General features: G+C 29.4%; 1 protein-coding gene across 1 annotated transcript in view; it reads left to right on the top strand.

Moving 5' to 3' along the window:
- The window catches only part of LOC106621138 (uncharacterized), a 99527-nt gene extending 75511 nt beyond the window's left edge, over positions 1-24016 (top strand). The window contains exon 4 of the mRNA XM_036362285.2: positions 21899-24016. Coding sequence (XP_036218178.2) covers positions 21899-23805 — 1907 coding nt within the window. The 3' untranslated portion in view covers positions 23806-24016. The remainder of the gene's footprint in view (positions 1-21898) is intronic.
- The last annotated feature ends 1149 nt before the right edge of the window (positions 24017-25165 follow it).

Genomic DNA, 25165 nt, shown 5'->3' with positions numbered 1-25165 from the left:
CTTGAATGTAAAATTTTGCACTCTTATTTTATTTGCGCTAACTTTGCTTAACGGCTGTGTTAAGCGTCATAATTGCATGGCTTCGCTAAGCTTCTATGAATCTATATATGTATGTGTATATAGTACTGATATGTATGTAGGTATATATGTATGTGTTCATACTACCGATGTTGTACCTATGCAATTCTGTACCCATTCGTACACATATCATAATGCTGCTGGCGTTGCAATTACCCATTAGTATGCTCATTAAAGCGTAAAAAGCCATTCAACCAAACGCCAACAGCCAAGCAGAGTGTAATAACACTTTGTAATTCAGTTTGCAATTAATTTCCGTTTTGCAAGTTTAGTGTGGTTTTTGAAATTGCATAGAAAATATAAAACGTATGCGCATACGCTGCAAACACAAGCATGCAATTTCACTCAAATGTATATGCGTATATATGTGTGTATATGTGTTTGTGTTATTATACATAGTTTGCGCATATGCATTTAATCTTAAGCGTTAGCAAAAAGTTTTCAAAGTGCATACACACGCATACATGTGTATATCTGTATATGTGCATCTATATACCATAAATTATAACGCAATTAACTGGTTACCGTTACGCGGCAAGCTTTGCTTACAACTTTTGACTCTTCAAATCACTTAAGTCGGCATTTAATTGCAATTACCGTTAGTTACTTGGCTAGTAAAGTGCAATAAAAATTGTTTATGACCCACTTGTGACATCTCGCTTTTGCACTTTGCACGACTGACTTTGGATTTTTGTAATCAATTTTTTTTTTGGCGCTGTTGAAATGTGAAATGTTAGTTGCTCATTATTATTGTGCATTTTCTTTGGCTTATAGCGCAGTTATGCGGCAGATGAGGCTTAATTAACAAACTATTGTAAATTTACAAACAATAACATAATACAATTTTTAATTAAAAAGAAAATAATAAAATATAGTTAAGAAAATGTTTTTTAATTTTAAATTTTAAAACAAATATTTTCATTAAAAATTAATTCTTTTATTCAAAAATTTGTTTGATAAAAAAGTTTTTTGAAGTAAAACTATTTGTTTAATTAAGTGTTATAAAAACTTTATTAAGAAAAAAGATTAACATATGTTTTTTAATTTTAAAATATAAAAATATTTATTTTCATTTATTTATTTTATGAAAAGATATTTATGTAATTAAGAATTCTAAAAAAAAATAAAAATATTTAACACTAGTTTTTTTATAATTTTTTTTATAAACATTTTTTTTATTAAGTTGCAGCATTTTTTGATTCAAATATGAATTAAAATGAATTCAAAATAATTAGGGAAATAGATTTTTCAATTTTAAATTTTATTATAATTTTCTTATTTAAAATAGCTATTTTCATTAAAACTTTAACTTTTTTTCCATTTATAATTTATTTTATTTGTTATTATATTTACATACAGAAAAAAAATATAGTTTTAAAATTATTTCTCTTTTAAGTCTGTAATCAAGTCATTTAACCAGTTGTTATTCGCCTGTCATTAAAAAATTTTTTGATGTATTACTTTCTACTATAGATTTTGTAAATATACCCATTAAATATTTGTTAAGTGCCATTATCTTGCCAAAAGTAATGAAATCTGTAGTCTATGCGAATAATTGATATTTTGTGTAGTGTCATTCAACCACTTCAAATAATCTTTAACAACCCACGCACCATTGCGATTTTGAAAGAAGAACTTAATGGAATTTTTTTAATATTTATTGATCAATTCAAAATAAGTTATCATTTTTGTTATAGTTATTAAAACTTTCGCTAAACATCAAACTTGACAACCGAAATTGAAGAAAAAAGATCTTAAGATAGAATATGAATGTTTCAAAGCATACATTTTTCATTTAAAAGCAATTAAACGCACACGTTTATGGGCTTAAGAACTGTGGCAAAAGTTGTTTCAGTGATTGACTGATTTATTTCGATGTAGAACAATGATTTACCCACAACTGAATTGCTTGCCAGCATAGAAGCGAAGCCATATTGCTCAGTGAATATTAAATGATTGACTGATTGATTGACTACTGAATTATATAATTTGTGATGAATAAATTTCAGTATGGAATGATTAAAGTATCCGATGAAATCAAAAAATGACTTTTACACTTCAATTGTGTTATTAAGTGACTTAATAACCGACATTTAGGACTTTAGCAAATATATTATTTTATTCATAGAAGTTTCACATTGATTAATTTATTAATATACTGCAATTTAGTTAATGATTTTGTAAAAAATGTATCGTGCGACGATTAATCAATTTAATTGCCTAACCTAATCCAACTAACTAAATGAAGTTTTTAATTAACTACTGATTACAAATTTTTTAAAATCACTGAAAAGTCATTAAATAAATGACTGCAGATCAAACTCACTCATTTAATTTTAATATGACTCACTTGCAAACATATTTGTGAGTATCGAAGTATACAGTTTTGTCAACTTCACACGCTTGTGCGTCTGTCAATTCTCCGAAAGTGTTACTCAAGTTGCTGTGAGCTAGCTATTAAGATGAGTGCATATAATAAATCGTGCGCTAATTTTAAACAGCTAATGATATGGCAAAGTTTATAAGAGATCTTCAAGTGTGGGAATTCTCTACGACCAGTTGGCGCACCAATATCATGGGTAATACCCAGCTTTGTGTGAAGCACTGTCTCAAATGCTTAGAACGATACAAGTTGAGAGCCTCATATTGTAGTTTACTCCTTTTTTTAATGTTAGTTCGTAAAATTTTTTGCCCTTTTTCTCACACGCACAACTGTTTTGACTTTTAAATAATGAGTTTAAGAAAGAAACAAATATACAAAAATGTCAGCACATTTCATTGACCAAATGTTCAATTACGCACTTAAACTTTTGGCGGCTGAAATGCGCACTCATTTTTAACTCTAATTAAATGGTTTACTACAGTTGGCAAATATGTTGCGCATACGCCACGTACGCCAAGCAGAGCGTAGTTAACAGTGTTTGCATTGCTGAAAATTTAACTTTTATTTGAGATGAAAATAAATGATTTAAATAGCATGCAAATGCTTAAAGGAATTTAGTTGTAAATAAAATATTAGTAAATACTTATGTGTACATGTTTAAAAAACAAAAACTTAATAATAAATAAAATACAATAGTTTAAAATATAAATATATATATATTATAAATATTCCAGAAATTTGCAAAAAATCTATAAATAAAGTATTTTTAGCATTTTAGTTAGCCAAACTGCATGTTTTTATGTTTAAAAGCAAAAAAAAAAAAATTATTATTTTATATCAACATTGCACTTATGGCACACCATCATCCAAAAATTCAGCAATATAATTTTTGGATAGCTCTAAATTATAATATCTAAAAATATATAAAAATATTTCTTTTAATTGGATTTTCTATTAAATCTGTAAAAAAATTAATTAACTCAAGCTTGAATGTAAAATTTTGCACTCTTATTTTATTTGCGCTAACTTTGCTTAACGGCTGTGTTAAGCGTCATAATTGCATGGCTTCGCTAAGCTTCTATGAATCTATATATGTATGTGTATATAGTACTGATATGTATGTAGGTATATATGTATGTGTTCATACTACCGATGTTGTACCTATGCAATTCTGTACCCATTCGTACACATATCATAATGCTGCTGGCGTTGCAATTACCCATTAGTATGCTCATTAAAGCGTAAAAAGCCATTCAACCAAACGCCAACAGCCAAGCAGAGTGTAATAACACTTTGTAATTCAGTTTGCAATTAATTTCCGTTTTGCAAGTTTAGTGTGGTTTTTGAAATTGCATAGAAAATATAAAACGTATGCGCATACGCTGCAAACACAAGCATGCAATTTCACTCAAATGTATATGCGTATATATGTGTGTATATGTGTTTGTGTTATTATACATAGTTTGCGCATATGCATTTAATCTTAAGCGTTAGCAAAAAGTTTTCAAAGTGCATACACACGCATACATGTGTATATCTGTATATGTGCATCTATATACCATAAATTATAACGCAATTAACTGGTTACCGTTACGCGGCAAGCTTTGCTTACAACTTTTGACTCTTCAAATCACTTAAGTCGGCATTTAATTGCAATTACCGTTAGTTACTTGGCTAGTAAAGTGCAATAAAAATTGTTTATGACCCACTTGTGACATCTCGCTTTTGCACTTTGCACGACTGACTTTGGATTTTTGTAATCAATTTTTTTTTTGGCGCTGTTGAAATGTGAAATGTTAGTTGCTCATTATTATTGTGCATTTTCTTTGGCTTATAGCGCAGTTATGCGGCAGATGAGGCTTAATTAACAAACTATTGTAAATTTACAAACAATAACATAATACAATTTTTAATTAAAAAGAAAATAATAAAATATAGTTAAGAAAATGTTTTTTAATTTTAAATTTTAAAACAAATATTTTCATTAAAAATTAATTCTTTTATTCAAAAATTTGTTTGATAAAAAAGTTTTTTGAAGTAAAACTATTTGTTTAATTAAGTGTTATAAAAACTTTATTAAGAAAAAAGATTAACATATGTTTTTTAATTTTAAAATATAAAAATATTTATTTTCATTTATTTATTTTATGAAAAGATATTTATGTAATTAAGAATTCTAAAAAAAAATAAAAATATTTAACACTAGTTTTTTTATAATTTTTTTTATAAACATTTTTTTTATTAAGTTGCAGCATTTTTTGATTCAAATATGAATTAAAATGAATTCAAAATAATTAGGGAAATAGATTTTTCAATTTTAAATTTTATTATAATTTTCTTATTTAAAATAGCTATTTTCATTAAAACTTTAACTTTTTTTCCATTTATAATTTATTTTATTTGTTATTATATTTACATACAGAAAAAAAATATAGTTTTAAAATTATTTCTCTTTTAAGTCTGTAATCAAGTCATTTAACCAGTTGTTATTCGCCTGTCATTAAAAAATTTTTTGATGTATTACTTTCTACTATAGATTTTGCAAATATGCCCATTAAATATTTGTTAAGTGCCATTATCTTTCAAAAAGTAATGAAATCTGTAGTCTATGCGAATAATTGATATTTTGTAAAGTGTCATTCAACCACTTTAAATAATCTTTAACAACCCACGCACCATTGCGATTTTGAAAGAAGAACTTAATGGAATTTTTTTAATATTTATTGATCAATTCAAAATAAGTTATCATTTTTGTTATAGTTATTAAAACTTTCGCTAAACATCAAACTTGACAACCGAAATTGAAGAAAAAAGATCTTAAGATAGAATATGAATGTTTCAAAGCATACATTTTTCATTTAAAAGCAATTAAACGCACACGTTTATGGGCTTAAGAACTGTGGCAAAAGTTGTTTCAGTGATTGACTGATTTATTTCGGTGTAGAACAATGATTTACACACAACTGAATTTCTTGCCAGCATAGAAGCGAAGCCATATTGCTCAGTGAATATTAAATGACTGACTGATTGATTGACTACTGAATTATATAATTTGTGATGAATAAATTTCAGTATGGAATGATTAAAGTATCCGATGAAATCAAAAAATGACTTTTACACTTCAATTGTGTTATTAAGTGACTTAATAACCGACATTTAGGACTTTAGCAAATATATTATTTTTTTCATAGAAGTTTCACATTGATTAATTTATCGATTAATCAATTTAATTGCCTAACCTAATCCAACTAACTAAATGAAGTTTTTAATTAACTACTGATTACAAATTTTTTAAAATCACTGAAAAGTCATTAAATAAATGACTGCAGATCAAACTCACTCATTTAATTTTAATATGACTCACTTGCAAACATAGTTGTGAGTATCGAAGTATACAGTAACTAATTGACTAATAAAAGTTTATTTTGAATGACTATAATGAATAAACGAGTGACTCAACAGTTTTTAAAATTAAATTTATAAACTAAATGTGTTAAACAATTTGTGATTAAATTAATTAATTAAGTATAATGATAGTTATTAATTCAGTAGTCAATTGACTAAGTAAATGTATGAAGAAGCGACAGATTATATTGACTTTTTAGGAACTAAATCTCAGTTTTTTCAAGAGCGTAAGTTAAAAAATAAATTGTACTAAGTTCGCTAATAAATTAAACGAGTAGTTAGTAGTAATTTACCAAGTGACTTTAGAATTAATTATATAACTAAAAGAAAAAATCGACCATCGAAGTGATGAAATGACTTCTTAACTAATTAGTCTGTAATATATACATGGACACTGAAATGACTACTATTGAATAACAACTAGTTTACTGGCTTTAAAACTAAAACTCTTAACTTCGAAACTAAATTGATTGACTTCTTAACTAATTAATATTAGCTAAATACATAAATTAAATAGAATAAACTTAATAAAGAATTAATTAACTGACTAAATGCTTGAGAAATTGCGAAAAATAATAATATAATGACTTTGTAGCTAAAACGATTGACTTCAAAACTAATTTGAGTGACTTCTTAACTAATCGACTATAACAGTCACCCCTATGACTGACCGCTTAATTAACGGAGCGTGTAAATGCCGGTCGCAGAAACTAGTTTGTCAATAAGTCAGACACATTTTCCCGGTAACAAGTTCAACACTTGTCGCCGTCGTGTGCGAATTTTAGGTTTATTGTTACTTCAACAACATAACGACTTGTTCTTATGCTATTCAAATATTGTAGAAACCGGCTTAATTCAAATCAATCATTCACACTTTATGCCGCCATCAAAAACGACAAACTTAACAATGCAATACAATAAAAAACACAATACAAACGCTAAAAAAAGGGCCCAAACAGAAACGTGTTCACTTCAAATGCGAAAAAAATACTATAAAATTAAGAAAAACAAAAAAAAAAATCAAAAACAACGAGAAACTCGTGGTAGTGACAATTGAAGCAGGAAAAAATTGAACCTTGAAAATGCCGGCACTTTTTTATATGTACAAGTATTATTGGCAAACTTATGCGGCTCACGAGCACACACGAATAGTTGATCGCTGTGTATGCACAAGTATAGTTTAGGTCTAGTTATAAGTGTGTTTCGAGTACTTTACAAGTTAGTGGCCGCGTTAAGTTTCGCGTGTTGCCCGCAACTACCTGCTTGGTGTATGATATCTGCACTTAGTAAGCGTGTATTTCTAGGCATGAATAAGCAGGTCGTCGAACAAGTCGCTGTCGTATGTGTGCCGCTCTTGTTGTATGCTTTATTTTTGTTATTCTTTAATTTCCATGTGCCTGTTAGCCAGCTATTAACTGGAGTGAAATATACTTTTGAGCTAGTTACAATTGATTTTGCATGTCTGGTGGATACGAAGCTAACATCATTTATGCGCCCGTTTTCACGTACACATATATATAATATATATGTACAAGAATTTGTGCATATGTATATTTGGTTCACTTGCAGCTAAATTGTGACAATGCTTTATTTGGTCTCATTTTTGCTGTGCTAATTTATTGAATTACATGCATCTAGTAGTAGCATAGTTGATTTGATTTTCATGCTTTGGCCATTGCAATAAATAAACACAAGCACACACAATAGTATGTGTATAAACATATATAGATGTTAAATTAGTATTAGTTTTTGGAAAATGTGTTTCTGTGTCACTATTTATTTATAAATATTTGTGCGATTATTTGTACTACAAGCAGTAATGCGCACAAGTATAGACCACGACACAAAACGTCGGCTGCACCGAAGCTATAATAATCTTTACAGGTGTATTTATTATAGCATAAAAGGATATAGAAAGATGTCTATCTTGTTCAGTCAGTCGTTTAGTTTGTATGGCGGCTATATGCTGAATATTATCATGAGAGATTCAAGCGCTGCCTTGGTCAATAATCCATGCCAAATTCCGTTAACACATTTTATCAAATAAAAAAAGTTTTCAATACAAATAGTGCATTGTGATCGATCTGTTTGTATGGCAGCTATATGCTATAGTGGTCCGATCTGAGCAAAATCTTAAAAAAATGTGGAATTTTTTTTAACAATAATCTATGGGAAATGATGTTACGATATATCTCAAATAAAATAGTTTTCCATACAAGGACTTAATTTCGATGGATCAGTTTGTATGGCAGCTATACACTATAGTGGTTCAATATTGGCGGTGAGAAAAAATATATGTGCAAAATTTTCAGAACGATATCTCAAAACTGAGGGGCTAGATCGCGTGTACACAGACAGACGTACAGACGGACATGGCCAAATCGACTCAGCTCGACACGCTGTTCATTTGTATTTATACTTTATAGGGTCTCTGACGTTTCCTTCTAGGTGTTACAAACTTCGTGGTATACTCTGTTTAGGGTATAACAACACATCCACATAAATACATAGATATACATTTATACATAGCAAATGCCATACACCAGCTGTAAGTTACTCATACGCACTGACTTCCAATTTATGCGCGCAAATATTAAGTAAAACACGTGTTTTGTATTTCATAAACTGTAACATTACTGTGCAGATAAGCGAGCGCTTGAAATTAATATTTAATACGTATTTTATTAAATAGCAAATGAATAGATAGAGAGATAAGTAAGCGCGTGTATGGCTTGTGAAATCTATCATAACACGCTACTATTAATCAACATATACATGCATATGTATTAACATATGTAGTTAGCACATTTACGCATTGCCTTGAACACGATCACCGACTTAACCGTCAAGCACATGGCTGCTGCTGCTCTGTGAAATAAGTGATCAGCAGTCTGCGCAGTAATCATGCGTATATATGTCAGAGCAGGAGAAAAAGTAACAACAACAAAAAGACAATGATCAAGAAAAGACGCTTGTAAGTGGCCAGATACCCTTTTAACAGTTGTAAAATATAAATATAAATAAATATGCGTCTACATGCTTTTCTAATTGCCGCAACGTGCTGATTATATATACATATATATATACGCGTATATACATATGTATTTATGTATGTACTGTCGTTAGCAACGATAGCGACATGTTAAATAGTTAGCTGAAGCTCATCGCAATTTTTAGAATATTACTCAGCATGGAAATATATTTTAATGAGTTATTACAGAAGAGTATTTTTTTATTATTGGATAGAAAAAATAGAAAAATTTTAATGAAATTATTGCAAAAGCATTTTCAAAAAATTTAAAGAAAAATTAAAAAAATTATATTTTCGGATAAATCTTTGCTTGAACAATTATTTTATTTTTATTTTTTGATTAAATTGATTCATTTAAATATTACTAATTTTATATCAAGAAATATTTTTTGAAAGTTTTTAAATTTAATTAATAGAATTTAGAAATTCTAAAAATATTTCAACATTAAATTTACATTGTTTGTTTTAATACTAAATTTTTTGTTAAATTTAAAACTCATTTTTTTTAATAATTAATTTTTTTTGTTAACTCTCTTCGATATCTTCAATTTACAATTATATTAATTATTTACTGACTTTTGATAGATCTTCTTGGAAACCTATATTTATTTTTTAAATTTATTCAGTAAAATTTTCATGCTTAGAAATAAACAAACTATAGATAATATTAAATTAAAAAAATTATTTTTTCTTGTAAATATTAAATTTTATAATTTTTGTCCTTACGTAAAATTTAAATATTCGAATTCAAATACTTACCCTAAAGAAATAGTCAATTTAAGTAATTAAATAAGACATTTGCTAATTGTTAAGGTGTTTTTGTTTGACACAACATATTTTAAATACTTTCTTGTAAAAAGCAAAACTATTTTTAAATATTTCTTTATAAAAAAAATAATAATTTTTATAATTCTATTTCAAACAGATATTTATAATGTGTTAAAAAAAAGATCGAACAAATTACAATTTTTAAAAGATTTTTGTTCATAAAAGTTATGTAAAGTAATTTTCAAACCCATAGTTTCAAAATATTTTCTTACCAAAAACTAAATAAATTTTGATATTCTAATTCACTATACAACATTTAATATAATTGATAAATGAACAAAAACAGACCACTTGTCGTTGACAAATAACGCACAGCTTATCAGCAATATTTTTGCGTCGAAAAGAAATCCATTAGCATATCGCTTAATTTTTACTATTGTTTTTACTAGCGCCACAACGTGCTGAATAGCCAACTTAATGATTTTCAGTAGTAAAATGTAGCGTGATAGTTAAGCAGTGGGTAAAACCGAACAAAATAAAATTATTATAAAAATACTTCTAATTAAAAAAAAAAAGTATAAATTAGTGGAATTAAAAAAACCAAAGTGTTTGCTTACACACTTAGCACTACAACAAAAACAATTTATTGAAAAATTTGTAAAAATTATAAAATACTAGAAATTTAATCCTTTTTGTTTTTTATTTTTATTGGTTTATGTTTTAATTTTTCTATTATTTTTAATTAAAAATTTTTTTTTTTTAATTTTGTACGTTTAATATTATTTTCTTTACGAGAGTTTTTTTTCTTCTCGCTTAAAATTATTATTAGCTGTTTTTCAGCGTGTTTTTCAAATTTTGCTTTTTAATAAAATAAATATCGTTTTTTATTTCCATTTTTCGCCAAGCATAAAAGTAAATCTCGGCCATAAATTAGGCTTGCATACCTGTTTACATACCCAATTACTTATGGACAGACATTATATACATAAATATGTATATACCCATTCAAAAGCATGTTTTCTTACGAAGCAAGCTGGGCACGCAGCCATTAACATGATTTCCTCTTTGATTAGCATTTAGCATTTTAAGTGCGCCTCTTGTAAATTTGCTCAATTTCTTCAAAAGAACAAAAACAAAAAAATTTTTAATATGCGAACATTTTTAATAAATAACATGAATTTTATTTGCTGGCCGACAAATTTTAAAATTCCTTACAACCATTTGGGAAGCAGCATGTGGCGTACGCGCACACAAACTTCCTCGTAACAAAAGCAACAACAACAATGCTGAGTATGTCAACACAAAATGACAAAATGTCAAAAATCATTTTACACACAAGACAACTTGACAGCTCAAGCAATTTTAGCCGCGCACCGCTGCCGCTGGTGATATGTATATTAACGTAGTTGTTTTTGTATTAAACTGGCGCTTTGCGCACATGCATTTTTCGCTGTGTTCTTGGCAAGTGAAATAGTGAGGATGTATGAAAATATATATATGTATATTAAGTATATAAGTGTGTATCTGTATGTATATGCATGAGTATATATAAATATATATTCACCACCAAGCCGCTCTAAATTTAAGTAAACAACTGAAAATATGCCACTCCCTTTATATGTGCTAAATATGTACATATCTATACATACATACATGTGCGAACATTGAGGCAGGCAGTGAACGTGTGAAAGCGCTTTTTTTGAAGTGATAGCAGTTTGTTTGTCTGATTGTCAGCTGATAGACTAACATAGACAGGTTGCTTTTATTTTGTTTTGATTTTATTCCTATAATTAGGCGATTGAAAAATTACTTGTATGATTAGCTTTATGGTGGAAATTTTTGCCGCTAGAAGTTTACAAAGTTTGCTAAAATCAAAATTTGACAAACAAATATGATAACATCAACTGTAAACGACTGTTACTATGTTAAAAAGGTTAGCCTGCTAATCAGTTTCTTAGGAGAGGTCGAAAGAGAAGGTGTCATAAATATTATGAAATTGATAAAAAAAAAGTTAATTATATATATAAAATATGAATAGCAGTAGAGGTGTGCTTCTAATATAGGCTCCAATGCGTTAACATAACTCTGTTATGTTTTTAAAATCTGCTTTGAAAAAAAGTTTATAACAATTTTTAACACAATTGTTGTAACAGAATCAAAATTCTTAAAAAATAGTTTTTAAATATTTTTATATGAAAATTTTATAATTAAAATTTCAAATTTTTAATAACTTTTAGCAAACTGCATATTTTTAATAAGAAATTAAATAATAATTATTCGAAACTAGTTTTTCCAAAAAAATTTTTTTAAAAAGTAATTTTATAGTTAAATTTCATGCTTCTTTAAATTCATAATTTTATTACAAAATTTGAGTCATAGGTATCAAAAATTTACTTCAAATTTAGTCACGACAAAAGTAATCACTGCATTAGCGACTGAAAAATCAACATCCTGACATATTTTCATCAAGAAATAACCACAAAAAAATTAAAAAATCAAAAGATAATAGCAAGCATGTAAATTGATATGAAAAGGTATATGAAAGTGCTTTCCATGCCAAATATAACAAAATAGCTTTACAGCAATAGAAAAAACGACACTATAATAAAAACGATATCCCGAGTTAGCAAAGCATTACGGATTACTCCGATGTGACAAAATAGCAAAGTGTAACAACTTTTGTACACAAAATTTCATTGCAATTATGAACAACCCAGTGTAAAAATTTTGTAAAAATAAACTGTTTAAAATTTCACCATAACTCGTTGGTAACTAGTTGCATAACCACTCCACAATTACAGCATTTAAGTCTGATAACTTTTTTTTAACATGCTTAGCCTCACCTTATTTTCAACTTTCTGTTGATCCGTTCTGCCAATTTTTTATGCCGAGTTCAGTTAACCAATTTCCCCAGGAGCTCACAATCAAGCCGAAAAAATGTTATGATATATTGAAACCAATAATTAAGCTTTATGTGGTAGCTTAACGGTATTTTGATAGGAAAATTTTCACAAGGAATCAATGTCTACGCGAAAGATAAATATTTGTTTATCCTTTTTTTGAAAGAATTTTTTGAAGATTTCTGCCTGTTACCGTAAAAACAATAAAAAAGTATATACTCTTATATATGGTGTATACAACAAGACAAAAAAAAACACATTAAAATATACCTGTCATTGAGCACATAACTACAACTGTCAACGTGACGTTAACATTGCAATGCCGTTTTCCTCGATGACGCCTTAAATGGTCCGCGACTGTCAAGTGCGTCGTTTGGCCGTCCGCTGCAACGCCTGTCTGCTGCGTTTATTATTTAATTTTCTTTGATTTTACCATATATTTTACTCTCACACGCACACCTGACGGCGTCTGCAGACTACTACGCCCCTCCACTGCTTGCTAATAACTAACCTCGCTTAACTGTTTGTGCGATGCCAATTTGTTGGCCAATTTTGTTGTTGTCAACATTTTGCAGCCGGCTTATGAGTCAATCGACAGCATTGAAAATGCAAACATACATACTTGTATGTATATAAGCTACTATATGCTGCTTGCAAGCATACATGCATAAGCACATGCATACATATACATATACGTGTATGCAAGCATGTGTGTGTGTATGTTTCTTGCCGTCCATTGTTTGCTTGTTAGCAACAATTTCGGTTTGTTTATAAACAATTGCAATTGCATGACTGTCAATAGCCTCGTTGGCAATGCGAACTAGCAACAACTATGAATAATTGCATGATGACAGCTAACGCACACACACGTATATGTTACATGCATATATGCATACAGAATAAAGAAATAAATATGTATTTAGTATAAGCAGCGCTCAATATTGCATGCTTGTTTAAAATTTACTGCAAACACATAAATTTATAAGTATGTAAATGCATGTACATACTATATATGTATATATCCATGCCTGTGTGTTGGTTTTCCATGTAGTTTTTGTTGCCCACCGCTTCGCGATGATGTAATTAAATATAAATTAACATAAATATGCAGCGCGTGCTGCGTTTAAAGTTTTGTTATTATTGTTGTGGCGCTATTGGCTTTACTTTGGTGTTGACTTTGCGATTTTTTGCGCCATTCAACGCATTTTGCGGCGGATTTTCATTGATTTTTTTTTCAAGTTTTAGTTTTTGGATTTTTTTTTTTTTTATGGGTACCTATGTTCATTAGTTACCAAGGTGTTATGTAATATATTTGCAAGTAATTTAGTAATATGTATTTGAGTAATAGTAATATAAGCTTTTGAGTACAGAGTAATTAGTAACTCAACAGTTGTGATTAGGTCATTATAACAAGCGAGATAAATTGCAAATTTTTAAGGAAAATATAATTATTTTTGTTTATAAAAAATATTACGTAATATAAATAATATTTAGAAAAATGTTATGCTTATAAATATATATCCTTTTTCACTTAAAAATACTTTTCATACATATATATATATAATATACCTTCCTTCTTTTCATTTCAATTTTAATTCGTAAAAAAATAATTGTTTATTTATTTTTTAACTTTTATTGAAAAAATTTTATTTTCTTTGATTGAGATATATTTTTTTAGATTTAAATAAATAAATGTAATACAATTATTATTTTAAATTAATATTATTTATGAAAATATGTATGTTTTTTTGTACAAAAAAGTTCTTATTTATTATAAAATAAGTAAAAATTTCTATAAACATTTAACTATATTCTAAACTAAAAGTCTTTCAGACAAAAAAAAAGTATTAATGTAATAAAAATATTAATTTTTTTACATTAAATTATAATTTTTAGAAACATTAAATTACATATAAAAGTTATTTTTTTGAAGAAAAAATTCCAGAAAATTTTAAAAATTATTATTAATTATTTTTAAATACAATATTAATTTAAAACAGTGAAAATACAAAATTTTTATATTTTGTTTTAAGTTCACTATTTCCTACTAATATTTACATATTGAAATAGTTGAAAAAAAATTTAAAACAAAAATTGAATGTTTTAACAATTTTTAAAATTAATATTGTCTATAAAATATATATTTTTGTAAAAAAATTTCGAATCTAATATAAAATAATTGAAAAGCTTTTAAATACTTTTTGATTTAATTTTATAGAAATTAATTTTTAATAGAATTGAATATTTTTCAGAAAATAAATTTTCTTAACTGAAAATGTTTACTAACGTACGCATTGAGAAAACTTTTTTTTTACTATTTTTAATTTCTATTACCAAAAGTTTAAAAATTTACTAAAACTTGCATAAACATATATTTATTTCTACGCATATCGTTTGTTTTTTATAAAAATCTCTTATTTAAATTTGAATAGTGTAAAATTACAAAAAAATAAAAATTTTGAAATGAATATTGTGATGTTTTGGTATGTTTTATACATATTTAAATTTAAATTGTAATAAGTTTTGTGTTTATTCAAAAATACTTTTAAAATCGAATTCAAAAAGCTCAATATTTTCAACGAAAAATTTACTGAAAAAACATACATACGATATTTTTACACTTATAAAATAAAATAATTATAATTTTTATATTTATAACTTAATTTAAATATTTTTAGCTTAAATATTTAATTAAAAAGAATTAGTACTTTTATAAAAACCAAAATATTTTTTTACACTTTAGTGTGAAATTTAAAAATTTATAATATTTTTGCAACAAATAAAACCATAAGCATTAAATTTTCCTTTTTCTCAGTAAACTGTAATATATTATCCTTAAAAATATTTTTTATTTACTATTTTATGCATACATATTTTACATATTTTAGTAATTTTGCCAAACTGTTTTATCGAGGTTTCATCAGATTAAAGTACAAACTGCTCCAAAAGTGTCGAAGAAATAAGCAAACATCATGTTTGGTTTTATTTGAAAAAAAAAATATTGTACACTTTTTGCAAATTTATTTTTTATTGTAAAAGGTTTTTTTTAGAAAATTTAAAATTATATATATATATATATATATATATAGATAAAATTAATTTTAAAATTACCGCGTTTTTTTTTTGTTTTTTGGAAAAATAATAATAAATATTGAAAGATATAGTTAACTAAATCATGACGCTATTTCAAGCTAATATAAATATATTACATCGATTTTTTTTTCAAAACTATATTTTCTAAAAATATTAATAAACGCCAAGACCATCGTTTCCAAATTTAAGTAATAAAAAAATCAGAAACGCAAAATTAGTAATATGACAGCTTATAAAAAATCTTGCCTCGTCATATTTTGTGGCGATAAGGCAGAGACAAAAACGCATTGAAAAAATTCCATTAACTCGAAACTACATTTATGGGCTTGCACGTTCCTCCAGTCACTGTGACGTTCAGCATTAATTATGTATAAACAATTAAATTTTGTTAATAGATGTCTTGTGCGCAGAATTATAATTACAGCATAATAATTATACACACACACATGCAAAATATTATGGTGTAAAACTTTCGGTTTCTATTGCAAACGCTTCAGGGCTCATCATCTAGCGTGAAACAGCGCGAGCATAGTGATGGTCAGCATGAAAATGTCAACAGCACGCTATTATATATGCAGCTGGAGTATACATATGGTATATGTACACAATAAAATTTGCTTAAAGACATATGCACAAGCACATACATACATACACACACGCATCTAGTTTGCTAATAGCGGCGCCGCCAGATGCTCGCTAATTGCTGGAAATACTTCAAACAAAAACAAAAATTAATAATAAAAATAATAATCATAAATTGAATTACAAAAATTTTCCTCATATTCTCAGACGGACATACAGACACATGAATTATATAATACTAAATTTGTTGTTATTATTAATATTCGCCACTCAACTGCGGTTGCCAATTTACGTGACAATCAAGTGAAGTTTGTTTAACGACTTATAATTTGTTATTGTTGTTTTAGCCGCAATTATGTAGTTTTATGTTTTTCATGTCTAGTATTAGCTTTTCTGCCTGTCTTATTCTGATTCTTTTTTTCTTAGTTTATGCGCTATAAATATTTTTTGTGTCATTATTTGCAAGCGCGTGCAACAAAAATAAATGCGAATAAAATATATTTTATATTTGCTAAGTCTTGTTGCTTGTGTGCTAACCACAGCTCAACAACAAAACTCAATTAAAGCTAAGGTCAGTTTTGAATGTCTGTATTTGGGAAAAAAAAATACTAAATGTGCACGAAAGTGTCGGCTTGTTTGCCAGTGACCATAAATGATAAATTGCAAGCATAGAAGCATACATACTTATGTACATATACATAGGTATACAAACATACATATTTACCATATATAAGTATATAATACAGAAAATTCCAATACTCTGTGATATTTACTTGTATGTATCTAAGCTATTGATCTATAGCAGAAGAGTCGCCAAGCTGTTAGCAGATATAGTCGAACTAGCCCGTAACTAGTTACATTTGAGCCAGTGTGTTGCTAATAATCGCTGGTTGCATTTAGTTTTGCTTGAACTATTTGACGCCCAGCACAAAAAATATAGAAAATGTGATATTTCTTGCATATAACGGTTATTTCCAAAACATTGCTTCAACTGGTCGCAAAATAACTAGTTTTACACCAGTTCATAAAAGTAACATATCTAAATTTAACTTAAAAAGAGAAAGAAAATCGTACTTTTTTTGCAGTAACAGCAATACTTTCTAGCTTTAGTCAGTGCTGTTTTACATTTTTAATGAAGAAATGAAAGCAAATGCGGTGCCCTGTGCTAGAATTATACAGCCTTTGCACCTTTAGAACAATATATAACATATAAATGGGTGCATATGTCGCACACAATTGACGTAAATACGTATGCAAATTATTATCATAAGCGCAAGTGCTTCCTCAATATGCTCAGCACGTTGCTCAGCTTGTTGTAGTTAACACATATTTATACCATACATACATGTATGCGATTTCTTTAAGCAAGATATATCTTCGTTTCATTCATTTTTTTAGCCGTGCCGAATATGTTAGTTTCATGTTTGCCGATTTTTATTAAAAAAATTTTTTTTTATTTTTTTAATTTTTTTAAAACTTTTTTTTTTACTTTTTATTTCTATTTCTATAATTTTTTATTTTTATTTTTATTATTTTTTTTTTTTGTTTGTTTAAGTTTTAAGTTTATGCTAAAAAATTTCAGTGCACGTACGCAGCGTTTTAACGTGCAAACAAACTCCACAGGCACTAGTATCTCGAGTCAACAGCAATAACTAACAAAGCAAACAAACATATAAAAAGCTATGAAGTTTAGAAACACACACGTACATACTCATATAACTTTAACGAAGAAAATATATTCCTCTACACAAAAAAGCATGTTGACTTTTTGGCCATAAATTTAGCATGACAGTGTTTGAACAATGCGTCCTTGGCAAGTGTCAAGCTCAGCAGCGGCAGCGGCTGTGACAAATGGCTAGGCAAGCGCTGGATTTTGGGTGGAAGTTAAGGCGCTGCTGATCGTATTGCGCACATACTAATGAACATATATGGTTCGGTTTTAGAATTATATCTCTAATATAGTATGTATCTGGCTTTGTACATATGTATGTATGTGTGGTATATACATACATATGTATCAGCACATTTGTATATAAAGCACACTCTTTGCCGGCATTAATTTCTCGATTATTCGCCTTTGTGAATGGTTGGGGCGCTAGTGTCAATAAACTGCAAATTGTCTAAGCTGTTACGCCCACAAAATTATAATAAAGTTAGTATAAAGTTCATAAAATGCGTTCAAGTTTTATAAGGCGCTGTGGCGCTTAAATAAGCAAGACTATGAATTATGATTCTTAAATAAATTTTATTTGGTGTTATGTTATGTTATGTTATTTTATTTTATTTCTTATTTTCATTTTATTTTTGTGTTATGTTTTTTTATGTTACGTTATTTTTTATTTCATGTTATGCTATTTATGTTATATTAAGTCAAATATTTTAAATTTAATGTTATGTTATATTATACCATGTTATGTTACGTTAAAATCTGTTATGCTATGCCATCTTAAGTTATCATTTTTCATATTTTACATTTAATTGCATTCCTTATATAATTGTTATGATATGGTATTCTATGTTATGTTATGCTGTGCTATGCTATGTTAAGTGTTTTTATATTTCATTTTATTTATTTTTTTCAAATATTTAAATTTTTTTACATAAAAAAGTTATGCAGCAGAAGGTTTGCTACATATGTAATTTAAATTTTTTTATTTTATTATATTTTTTTTATATATAATATTATTATATTCATTATATTATTTTCAATTATTATTATATAATCAATTTTTTTTAATATTAAAAACTTTTTCCATAAAAATAATTTTTTTTTCAAAATAGTGAATTTCTTTTATAATAAATATTTCCCAAATGTTTAACATATCAGCCACCAACGTGTTTAACATATCAGCCAAATCCCCTCAGCCTTCTTAAGACGTTTCCGTATATACCTGTAAAAGCGCGTGGCCAAAACCGCAAGAAAACTCATCCAACGATAACAAAAAAAAAATTCAGCAAGTAATTTAAATAAATCAAAGCAGACGCACGCTTTATATTCCGCCCGCATTTACACACACTTCCTTGCTCACACAAAATCTACTATATATTACTCATTTACTTGGCAACTCATTACATGGCTTTGTCATATAGGCCTAAGGAAATAAAAATAAATTTTACTTCCTTCAAATTGTCGCGATATCAGCGCCGTTCCGCATGCCATAAATCATTTATAACATGTGTGTACATACATACATATGCATGTATATAAAAACGCACATGTATGCGCGAAGTAAGGCACGCTTGAGCGCGTTGCTTTACCCATTTACATACATAGTTAGTGCGCCTGGTAGACGCACGTGTACATAAGTATTTGTACAAGTAAGCATTTATATATTACGTATATACATACATACATATGTAAAATGTGTAAACAACCCCTGTCTGAGGTTACGTATACGCCCAGTCGGTGTCGCGCCATTATTTTCGTATTTAAATCACTAACAAGCACCCCGTCAACGCTTGTAAATGAGGAAATAAATTTTTTTCACATGCCTGTGCATTTTGCTGTGATCATGTGGGTGGAGAGTGGCCTGTAAGGTAACAGGAGAAATTGAAAAGTAAGAAAGTAGCAGTAATTTTGCATAAAAAAGCAAGGTAAATAAAATAAAGAAACATTTCAGAGAACATTGGTTGTTTGCAAAGTATTATGCATACAGGTTGTTGTATATATAATACTTATTTACATAATATATAACTATTGTGGGTGTCAAAATTGGCCTTACACAGAAGTTTTGCTATATATGCACCTGATATATGACTAGATGAAGTTCTTTTCTATTGATTAACAACCAAAAATAGATTTAAAATTTAAATATGAACAATTTGGCAACTCTACAAAATTTTTTTTTTTTAATATTTTACATTTACTCACGATATTTGTGGCAACCCAGTCGACCTTTCTCATAAAAATTCACATCTCGATACAATTAAAATTTCAAATATATAACGCCCTTGAGACAATTGCCATTTTTTTTTAAACTTTCAAATATAATTTATAACAAAATTGAATAATTTTACTGAAATTTTTATTTGGAAATTAAATTTTAATGGTTCAAGTTGCAAAAAATGTTTAGTTAATTTTGGTGAGGTTTGGTGTTTATTGAAAGTGTTTTTGTAAAACGAAACACTAAAATTGATATTCAAGAAAAAAGATTAATGTTGGCGATTATATAAAATTAAATTAATTTCGGAATTTTGTTTAAGTATTAGTAATTTTACTAACTACTACTACTTTTTATTTTCAACAAAAATCAATGTATTTTTAACAAAAATTAATTGCGGAATTTTATTTAAATTTTTCTCGTTAGTTTTTTTATATGCCCTACTATTTATGTATATGTATACAAATTCATAAATATATTGGTTTATATAATTTTAAAAGTAAATAAAAAGAAATTATATAAATATTTTAATATTAAGGCAAATCTGAAAAAGTTCATTAAAAGTAATAACAGTCTAAAGCATTTAAAAATGTTTCACTCAAAATAACTGCTTTTCATTGAAATTTATATCGCTACAGCTGTTAGTTTGCAACCATATCTCGCAAATTTAGTTAAAAAATGTCAGCTAAAAATTTTTAATTATGTCTGAAAGAGCTTGAAAATGCAATTAGTGCGAACTGAGTTTTCTATGGCAACCCCTTTATCAGCTAGTCAGTAAGATTTGCATTTTCGATATAATTTTATATTTTGTATAGCTAACCTCAAAATATTATTAACGCAATTAAATGGTATTAATATTAATATTTTTTCTAAAAATATTAGTAATATTTGACAACCATAGTGAAAAAAATTTGTTCCATAATTATTTTTTTTTTAATTAAATAATTTATTATTATTAATTTTCTAGTTTCAGTTTTATTTTTACTTCTAATAATAGCCAAATAAACTCCTATTCGGTCATAAGGTTTATTATTTGGCTATCTGAAGTGCAATCAAAATATCTAATTTATTGTAGACCTATCTCTGCCAAAATCAGTAGCGTACAAACAAAATTGTGCAGAGAATCTACCTAGCGCTAAATATACAAATTGAAAAGCAAACAAAAGCTTGCAAAAAGTATAGGAAAACTATATTGAGCGCATATACTGCCTTTAATTAAATTGAAACTAAATAAATTATTTGCAAAGCTAATTTGTGCAAATAAACATGTGCCCAACCAAATTGGCTGATTGCCTGCTATTTACTTAAAGGTAAAGCAAACACAATGAAACAGTGACAAAATCAATATTTACTTTTACGTGAAACGCAGCGAAGTGCCAACAACAGCTGACAATGTCATAATGTGCGCGGTGAAAGACACATTTTATTTATGTAGCCCACAGAGGTATTAAGTTGAATAGGAATTCAGATTTTTTGAATATTTTATTATTTATTACTTGAGCGCTGTGTGATTTATGTCAACAGTGTCCACACATGTGTGGACGAGCGCTTTGTCGTATCGACGATTTGTTAGCCACCGCGATAAGGCATGTAAAACCAGAAGTGTTTACCACGTGATTAAATTGCTAACAACTTCACGCGCCTATGCCCAAGGACGTGCACGCCAACAAGCTATGCATCTTAATTATTGATTTCCAATATAAAATGTACTATTAATTAGCTTATTGCTTCAAACGAACTTCCACTAATTAACACTTCAATTCTTCTGCTTTTACAGACAATTTGTTGGCCGCGCGCCACAATCCAGCGCATCGTAACAGCACTTCGAGCGACGCGGCCGCCAGCGACGACCTCAACTCCAGCTCCAGCAATGAAGATTTGAGCGCCGTCTACGCAGTGATGTCGCAGCCAGACAAGAAAACCGGCAACAAGGCACGCAGAAACCGACAGCAGCGCCGCCGCAAGCGTCACGACGAGCAGAGCGCCGACCAACTTCAAGCCATTCCCATGGATGTCGACGAGGACAGCAAAGAAAATCGACGTCCCGCACAGCAGCATGTACAGCAGCAACAACAGCAACAGCAGCAGCAACAACAACAAACATCAAAGGCAGCCAGCGTTAACTTGCGTAAACAATGCACAAAGGCAGCCGCTTTGAAATCGGTCAATAAACACAACAACGGCAACAACAACAGCAATAATAACGTAAAACCGATTAGCGGCGCACATGCGCTCACCAATTCAGCATCGAATTCATCGGTATGCAGCGCCCTCTCCTCGGCATCGTCTACATATTCGCTCTCATCCTCGGCATCGAGCACATCGTCCGCCGCGAGCTCACCCACCAATTCGGCGAATTGCTCACCCACTGCCTCGCCTACCGCCAGCAAGCGTAATACAGAGAATTTCCGTAAGATAGCACGCGCACTCGCACCACCTCTGCGCCAGCACACCAAACTGAATATGTCCGAGCTCGAATTGGTGCAACAATTGCGCCGTTACATCATTGATCCGAATTTGTTACGCGTCTACGGCTATCCGGTCGAGAGCGCCATACATGAGGGCTGTATCGAGATCTACAAGTGTTTGCCACGCCCCTCCGGTGTACATACGCATCACTCGACAACCAAAACGGATGTCGTGAATACCGTCGATGGTTTGCAGGTGCACTATACGTCGACCAGCAGCAGCAGCAGCACGACAACCACCACGAGTTTAAAGGCACAATGGACGCTCTGCGGTGATAATGCTACCGATTCAGGTCAGGGTTCGGGCGACTCCAGTCCGCCTTCAATGGATTCGGACTCGAGCGAGGCAGGTGAGGATGAACCCGCTACCACCACTGCTTGCTTCACACCCGACGGCAGCTATCAGATATTCTCACAGTACGATCAATCGTTGGAGAAGCAGTGTGTACGTTGTATGCGCACTTTCCACGTTACCGAGACCGGTGAGTACCTCAGTTATGAGAGCTGTACTTTCCACTGGGGTAAACTGTATAATTTGTATACCGGCAGCAAGGGTTACACGACACAATACACATGTTGTGCCGGCACCAAGGATACAGAAGGTTGCTCGCGCAATCCCTTGCATGTGTGGACCGGCGCTGTGGTCGGCATTAACGGCCCCTATACCGATTTCCTGCATACACGTGCACGTTGCGATGATAAACCGACCAAAGTGTATGCGCTCGACTGTGAAATGTCCTTCACCGGGCGTGGGCTCGAAGTCACTAAAGTGACGGTGGTCGGTTACGATGGTCAGCTCGTCTATGAGCATTTCGTGCGACCCGAAGTCGAAATTGTCGACTATAATACACGTTTCTCGGGTATCACCGAGAAAGATCTCTGTGCACACGCGAATAAAAGCGTCAAAACGCTAGGCGAAGTGCAGCGCGATTTACTGCAGCTGATCGATGCCGAGACCATACTGATCGGTCATGGTTTGGACAATGATTTGCGTGTGCTGCGAATAGTGCATAAAACGATCATCGACACATCGATCGCATTCCCGCATTCGAGTGGCTTCCCCTATCGGCGCGCACTTAAGAACCTGACGAAGGCATGTCTCAATCGTGACATACAGTGTAGCGATGCGGGACACAGCAGTTTTGAGGATTCGCGCGCCTGCCTGGAATTGATGTTGTGGAAAGTGCGTAAAGAAATGCGACCGACGGCGTATTGAGCGGCAAGCAAGCGATTGTTGAATATATGGGTGTGAGAGGGGGGTAAAAGTGAAACAGTGGGGCGTTTCACAGTGTGTGCATGTGTTTGTGTGTGAGTGAGTTTTTTTATACATACATATACATATTGTATATTGTGTTCGTGTGCGTATATTGTAACTTTTGCTGGTTAAACTTGTAAATGAAAATGTTGTTGTTATTTTTTATTTACAAGCTCTCGTTTCATTTCTTATTAATTAATCAGGCATACAAATACACTTACATACATACAATTATACATATGTTATAGTATATGTTGTCAAGTTTAAAGTTGTGTAAACTTGTTGCTTGCGGGTCCAGACGCCGTGACTCGCGCGAATTAATTCAAAACCGTACCAGAAGAAAGTGGAAAGTCTCTTTATTATTCAAAAGCTGCTGATGTTCACGTTACAAAAATGGAGCGGAATTTTTAAAAAAATGTACTGATTTATTGCTGTGATTTTTTGCACTAGCGCGCGCTGTTCTCATTTAAATTTTTAGTTCACCACCTTCGTAAATTCAAATGAATCATGTAGAGTGAAATCGAAAAATGTTTAAAAAAAAATTATGTTAAAGACATGAAATACAGACAAAAGTGAAATAGATTAAATTTTTTAAAATGATATTATTTCAGATATGTTTTTCTTTTAAAAATTTTTTTAAAATAATTTATTTTTTTTCAAATAATTTTCAAATTTTTGTATATTTGAATTTTTGTATTTTTGAATTTTTTAAAATTATTTATTTATTCTATTTTGTTATCAACATTTGGAAAAACTCTAAATAATATTATATTTGCTCAGAATTTCAAAAAAATTGTAAGTTTTTCTTATATTAAAAATTTTTCAATATATTATATTTTTCAATAGAGTTTTAAATAATTTTGTTTATAAGAAAAAAAGATTTTTTTTTTCAAAAATGTTCTGAATAATATTACGATTAATTTTTTTTTAGTTTTTAATATTTTTCCAAATATTTGTTTTTTAACTTTTTTTGAAGACAATTTTTTTTCTTTTCCCAAAACATTATGTTTTTTAGTTTGTTTCGGAAGACGATTTATTTAAATTATTATTATTTTTTTAATTATCAATAATATTATTATTTTTCCTTTTGTATTAGATTTTTTTTCAAAAGTTTTTTGTTGTATACTTTTTTTTGGAAATATCAATTTAAACCAATTTTTTTTTATTAAAAATTGTGTAAGATTTTTTGTAAAATTTCACTCCAATTTTGCCAAACTAGTTTTCGTGCGAAATAAATTTTCAAACAATGATTGTCAATACAAATGTACAATAGACAAAAATTTATCGATTTGCAACCACATTCATAAGGAAACATACGAAT

The sequence above is a fragment of the Bactrocera oleae genome, chromosome 5, assembly GCF_042242935.1.
Source record: "Bactrocera oleae isolate idBacOlea1 chromosome 5, idBacOlea1, whole genome shotgun sequence".
In the NCBI taxonomy this organism is placed as follows: domain Eukaryota; kingdom Metazoa; phylum Arthropoda; class Insecta; order Diptera; family Tephritidae; genus Bactrocera; species Bactrocera oleae.
This window is presented reverse-complemented; position numbering and strand designations above follow the sequence as displayed.